This window comes from Mandrillus leucophaeus, unplaced genomic scaffold (genome assembly GCF_000951045.1).
Source record: "Mandrillus leucophaeus isolate KB7577 unplaced genomic scaffold, Mleu.le_1.0 Scaffold1, whole genome shotgun sequence".
Classification (NCBI taxonomy): domain Eukaryota; kingdom Metazoa; phylum Chordata; class Mammalia; order Primates; family Cercopithecidae; genus Mandrillus; species Mandrillus leucophaeus.
Window position 1 is genome coordinate 8,060,514 of NW_012098097.1, and position 6,656 is coordinate 8,067,169.

The following is a 6,656-nucleotide window of genomic DNA, read 5'->3' on the forward strand; positions in this document are numbered from 1 at the left end:
AGCCCCACTGCCTCGGACGCGTCCCCTCCTCGCCCAGTCCCCGCTAGTGCTGTCGCAGACCTCCTGCCGGGGCCCCCGTCCCTTCCCTCTTGGGCGGGCTCAGTAGCGGTGAGGATCTAGAAAAGTTTTCTTGTCCTGGTCCTGGACTGCCCCGGGGCTTGGGGTGATGACCCCCAAACCCGAGCGCGCTCGGACTCCTGGCCCGAAATTCCAAGGCGGACACAGCCCGGGATCCTAGCAGCCCCACTCGGAGGGGCTCTGTCCCGGGGAGGGAGGGAGAGCGGAATGGAAACCAGATTCCGGGGCAGGACTGCGGGGATGGGCAGGGCGAGAGTACAGCCTGAGGTCCCAGTTGCCTGTCCCAAACCCGTGCTGGTCTGCAGGGAATGTGGGGGAACAAGGGGAAGGGAGGGAGTGACTTGCCCCAGCCACCCTACCTCTGGGGCTGCCTCCCTCCTCCTTGGGCCAGCCACAGAGTTGAGAGTTCCTCAGCCCCAAGCTCAAGCCTGCCCTTGCTGCTCTCTGCTGGGCAGCAGCCCTTCTGCTGCCCGCCTGGGTCCTGGGCACCAGCCCAGAAGCCTGCTTGATATGGGAGTGAGGAAGGGGTCCCCAGGGCCTTCCTCATTTCCAGCCCCGGACTCTCCCACCGGGAAGAGGAAGAGGAAGCCCCCTGGACTCTGGACACCAGGCCCCTAACCCGAGACCCCTGGATGAGAGCATCCGCTCTCCCCTGTGACCAGGCCTTCGAGGTCCAGGGGCAGGGAAGGGATTCCCAGGGCCTAGTGAGGCCCCTGTTATCAGATGAGGCACCCTGAAAACATAGGCTGGTCTTGCGTGAGATGGGAGAAAGACCAGAAATATCACCTAAACTTCTCTCTGCCCACACATCCAACTTCATGGCACTGGGCTATGAAGCCGGTCTCATTGGGCCTAGGGGTCCTTGAGGCAGCCCCTGGGGCCCAACCTCACCCCTAGTCCCAGCAAGTGAGAGCAAAGCAACTTGCCCTGTCTACCTCGTTGCCCAAAGCACACACCAGGCAGTGACCATGACTCATGGTTCCCAGTACAAAGAAAAGACCACTTCCCTGCTGGGGCAGAGGCCAAGCCAGAGCCCTCGCCCCATCACCTCTCTGCCCTGCTTGAGTCTGGAATGGACCTCCCTTCCTGGAAGCTGCATGGCCTTTGGTCCTGGGCCTGCCTGCCCCCTGGGGAACACAGGTGGGTCACGTTCATCTCCTCTTTTGTGCTCAGCCGAAGGCTGGGTGCGGGTTCATGAACAGGTTCTTGCTCATAGTGTGGAAGAGGGTAGCAGGGTGGAGGTAACGATAGACAAGGGGGTGATCCACTCCCGTGTGGTGTGAAGACCACTATTAAGGTGAGAAAACAGGCCGGGCACGGTGTCTCACGCCTGTAATCCCAGCACTTTGGGAGGCTGAGGCAGGCGGATCACTTAAGGTCAGGAGTTCAAGACCACCTGGCTGACATGGTGAAACCCCATCTCTACTAAAAATACAAAAATTAGCCGGACATAGTGGCATACGCCTGTAATCCCAGCTACTTTGGACGCTGAGGCAGGAGAATTGCTTGAACCTGGGAGGCAGAGATTGCAGTGAGCTGAGATTGCACCACTGCACTCCAGCCTGGGAGACAGAGCAAGACTCCATCTTGGGAAAAAAAAAAGGCAGAAAACAGGAAGGAGGTGCAGCCCAGCCTGGGGTGGGAGTCAGGGTAGCTCTCAGGGATGCTGCTACAGCTGAATCTTCTTTTTCTTTTTATTTTTTTTGAGATGGAATCAAGCTCCACCTCATGGGTTCATGCCATTCTCCTGCCTTAGCCTCCGAAGTAGCTGGGACTACAGGTGCCCGCCACCACGCCCGGCTAATTTTTGTATATTTTTTAGTGGAGATGGGGTTTCACCGTGTTAGCCAGGATGGTCTTGATCTCCTGACCTCGTGATCCGCCAGCCACGGCCTCCCAAAGTGCTAGGATTACAGGCGTGAGCCACCACACCCAGCTGGGCTGAATCTTCTAAGACTACTTAGGAGCTGTAGTGAGAAGCAGGGAAAGAGTAGAACAAGGAGTTTGATCTGTACCTGCCTGTGAACAATTAACTGAAATAACTCACAACCTTTGGAGCAGCCTAAGGGCTAAATTTTTTTTTTTTTTTTTTTTTTTTTTTTAAATAGAGTCTCACTGTCGTCACCCAGGCTGGAGTGCAGTGACGTGATCTCGGCTCACTGCAAACTCCGCCTCCCGGGTTCAAGCGATTCTCCTGCCTCAGCCTAATTTTTTATTTTTAGTAGAGACAGGGTTTCACCATGTTGGCCAGGCTGGTCTCAAACTCCTGACCTCAGGTGATCTGCCTGCCTCAGCCTCCCAAAATGCTGGGATTACAGGTGTGAGCCACCGCGCCCGGCAGGGCTGAATTCTGAAAGATCAGTTGACTGGAGAAACCGCTTGATGGGAGGGGAAGCTGGACAGCCGACTGGGCATCCACACCGTGTATGTGACCTGGGACTTGCTGGGAGTGGGAGAGGAGACATGGAAGTCTGCAGCGGGGGTCCCAGAGAGAGGCGGGGGAAGGGGATCCTCAGACCTCGGTGGCAGGGCTTTTTTTTTTTTGGAGACGGAGTCTCACTCTGTTGCCCAGGCTGGAGTGCAGTGACATGATCTCGGCTCACCACAACCTCCACCTCCTGGGTTCAAGCGATTCTCCTGCCTCAACCTCCTGAGTAGCTGCGACTACAGGCGAGCCCCACCATGCCCGGCTAATTATTGTATTTTCAGTAGAGACGAGTTTCACTATGTCGGCCAGGCTGGTCAAACTCCTGACCTCGTGATCCACTGCCTTAGTCACCCAAAGTGCTGGGATTACAGGCGTGAACCACCGCGCCCGTCCTGGCAGCAGGGCTTCTAGCATGCAAAGGTACATGAGGATTCCTGGGCTCGGATTGGCCTGGGACCTGGAGAGAGGAAATGGTCAGGAACAGCCAGCTCCACTGAAAGGTTCCAGAGGGAAGGTGGGATCCAGAGTGAAGGTCACAGGAGCCTGGGCAAAGTCCCCAAAAACATTGCCCCAAAAAGTGGATGCTGAGAAGAGCTCTTCTCATAGAAAGAGACTTCTCCATAGACTTCTTCCCGGCAGAGCAAGAAGGGACAGAGCCAGGCAGTGGGGAGAGGGAGCGGGGCTGGGGTCCAGCCTCCAGGCCTCCCAAATGCCGCCAGGGCCTCCGGGCCTGGGAGTGCCAGGGCTGGGTGGCAGGGAACAGGGAAAGGCAGGAGGAAGCCAGGAAGGCTGTGGCCTTTGCGGGAGGAAGAGGTCAGAGTGTCAAGTGGGAGAGTGGAAGAGCTGGGGAGGAAGGGCGAGTTATGGAGCAGGGCTGGAACCTTGACACTGGGGCAACACAGAGGATCAGGTGGCGCCTGTGGCCTTTTCGTTTGCTGAGGGAACAGAAATCCTGGAAGAGGCGAGGGCTAGTTTGCTAGAGAAGCCTTATCTGCTATATTGCCTGGCCTGGGACTGGGCCAGGAGGAGGGCCGGGCTGGGAAGATCTCTAGCCTGAGGTCCTATGCAGAGGGCAGGAGGGCAGGCAGTGCTCTGCCCTGCATGTGGGTCACACACCCTCACACCCTGGGACTGCGATGAATGGGACGGGTCACCTTGATGGGACTCCCAGGGTCCTCTGGGAGGGTGGAGGATTGGAGACCTGGAAGGAGGCAGTTTAGGGTGGAGCCGGCTTAGGTACTGCTTTAAAACTCCTAGGCCTGGAGGGAAGCAGTGGGGTGCTGGGCTTGGCAGGAAAAGGGGGTTTCATATTTCTGGTAGTTTTCTGAGTTTCCTCGGAGCTTCCCAGGACCTGGGGTGAAAGGGAGGGAGGCTGTGGGAACAGCAACCCCAGGATGCGTGGGCTTCACTGAGGTGGAGGCTGCTCCCTTGCAGTGCCTGCTGCAGCCTAGACCCCCAGGCGGTGAGGTCTGAGGGGTCTGGGGGGGCAGGGAGCAGGAGGCAGGATGGGAGGGGGTTGAAAAAGGGGTCCAAACTTGGGGAGGGGACCTTGGGACTTTGGAGGCCTGGTTATGGCAGCTTCTGTGATGAGGGGAGTGGCCTGGGTTGTGTTAAACTAAAATAGGACTGGCTGCACCTTGCTGAGCCAAGGACGTGAGGTGGGTGTGTGTGTGCGCGCACAGGCACATGTGCATGTCTGCATAGTGTGTGACTGTGTGTGTCTGTATGTCTGTGTAGCATGTGTGACTCTGGGCATGTCTGCATGCATGTACGTGTGCATGTGTCTGTCCGTGTGTGTAACTGTGTGCGTGTCTGCTAGTGTGGCTTACGTACCTGCTTGTATGCCTCTGTGTGTGAGTTTGTATGCTTGAGCTGTGTGTGACGGTATAGATCTCTGTGTGTTGGTGTGACTGTCTACGGATCTGTGTAGTATGTATCTGTCAGCGTCTCTTCATGTCTCTGCACTTTTTTGAGTGTCTATGTAAGTGTGTGTCTTTTTCTTTTTCTTGAGATGGAGTCTTGCTATGTCACTGGGCAATCTCGGCTCACTGCAACCTCCGTCTCCTGGGTTCAAGCGATTCTCCTGCCTCAGCCTCCCAAGTAGCTGGGATTTTTGTATTTTTAATAGAGATGGGGTTTCACCATGTTGGCCAGGATAGTCTCGATCTTCTAACCTCATGATCCGCCTGTCTCGGCCTCCCAGAGTGCCGGGATTATAGGTGTGAGCCACCGCGCCCAGCCAAGTGTGTGTCTTTATATGAGTTTGTGTGCCTGTGTGGTCTTTGTGTGGGTCGGTGGATCTCTGTGTGTGTAACTGAGTGTGTGTGTGTGTGTGTGTGTGTCTGTATGTTTCTGTGCTGTCTGCGTGAGTGTGTGCTGTGACTGTGTCCGTGTGTGACTGGGTATGTGTCTGTATCTGAGTGCCACTGGGGTGTGTGTGTGTGTGTGTGTGTGTGTATTATTCCATGTGATTGAGTAACTTGAGTCTTGGCCTTGAGCTCTGTATGAAAGGAGTATTGCAGGGGGATTGCAAAGGGGCTGATGGGAAAGGCGTGGGGGTGTGTGGGTTGATGAGGCCCATGCCTTCTCTAAAGCTGCTGGTTGGGTCCTTGTTCAACTCTTTTGTGTATGCTCCGTGGCTGCGCCCAGCACCGGCCTGCTCACTCGGGCCTTCACAACAGCACCAATAGTAACTTTGCTGCCTCTGAGGCATGGTGAAAGTCTGTGTTCTTATGCAGGAACTCTGGGCAGGAGTGTCTGAAATGTATCCGTGTGTGCATTTGGGGGCGTTGGAACCACACTGACCCCACAGGTCTGCTGCATTCTACAAGCAGTGACTGAGTGGGCCAGGAGGTCCCCCTGCTGACTTCTAAGTGATGTAACAATTAGAAACAATTGCACCCCATTGCCTGGTGCCACCTGCCCTGCCCCGTCCTGTCCTTCCTGTCCTTCCTGCCACCTCCTGCCAGGCTGGCTCTGGGAAGTGGGTGAAAGGAGATGCTAAGGCCAATGCGTGGGCCTCTGGCCACCTCCCAGGGGCGGTGCCCCTCTGTGACACCTGGTACTTGAGTGTGAGGAAGGGACTGCTTAGCTGCCGAGAGAAGGTGGCAGGTGGGCCAGGAAAGACGGGCAGCCTACTGAACACCAGGCTCCATTCTGTCGCCTCTCCAGGCAGCAGCCACAGTGGCAGTGAGGCTGTGGCAGTGTCAGCAGCAGAGGATGCCCCAGGCCCTGGAGCGTGCAGATGGCAGCTGGGCCTGGGTGGTGCTGCTGGCCACCATGGTGACCCAGGGCCTCACCCTGGGCTTCCCCACGTGTATCGGCATCTTCTTCACTGATCTGCAATGGGAGTTCCAGGCCAGCAACAGCCAGACCTCTTGGATCCCCTCCATCCTTATGGCTGTGCTCCACATGGCAGGTGAGTGGCCTGGGGAGGGGCTGATGAGAAAGGCCTGGGGGTTGCAGGGAAGCCACAACCCTTCTGGTTCCCTCTCTGGTTCCCTCTCTGGCCTTCTGGTTCCCTCTCTCTGAGGCCACAGGCTTTGCCTCCTGGGTGAATTCCTAAGGTTTCACCGGATTTCACCAGGGGCCCCTGGCTGGAATCCAGCTGGACTGGGCTGGAGCTGGAGAGAGAGTGGGGAGGTGCCTGGGTTACAAAGCCAGGCGGAGCCTTGTGTCCTTTCTGTGGGATCCATTCAGACACAGGTGTAGGTGTGCTGGGGCGCACAGTGCCAGGCTGGGAAGAGCGCTGGGGCCAGCCCACCAAGCCTCTCCTGCTTTCCAGCTGGCCGGTCTCTCTGAACCTCGGTTGCTTCCTCTGCAGTCTGAGGGTAATGTCTGGCATCCCGCCCAGCTCCCACGTGGAATAGCAAGGAAGACCACTGTCTTCCCTGGAGGTGCTGGGAGCTGGGAAGTGTATGCGGCTGTGAATTATTAATATTTTGGAGACCCTCACTAGGGCAGGGAGTGGCTTCAGGATAGGAAAGGGGACGTAAGGAAGACACCAGGAATGGCCGGGCGCGGTGGCTCACGCCTGTAATCCCAGCACTTTGGGAGGCTGAGGCGGGCGGATCACCTGAGGTCAGGAGTTTGAGACCAGCCTGACCGACATGGAGAAACCCTGTCTCTACTAAAAATACAAAATTAGCCG

General features: G+C 56.8%; 1 protein-coding gene across 1 annotated transcript in view; it reads left to right on the forward strand.

Moving 5' to 3' along the window:
• Nucleotides 1–1,033: 1,033 nt before the first annotated feature.
• The window catches only part of SLC16A5 (solute carrier family 16 (monocarboxylate transporter), member 5), a 23,445-nt gene continuing 17,822 nt past the window's right edge, over nt 1,034–6,656 (forward strand). Inside the window, exons 1-2 of the mRNA XM_011976482.1 lie at nt 1,034–1,218; nt 5,682–5,924. Coding sequence (XP_011831872.1) covers nt 1,047–1,218; nt 5,682–5,924 — 415 coding nt within the window. The 5' untranslated portion in view covers nt 1,034–1,046. The remainder of the gene's footprint in view (nt 1,219–5,681; nt 5,925–6,656) is intronic.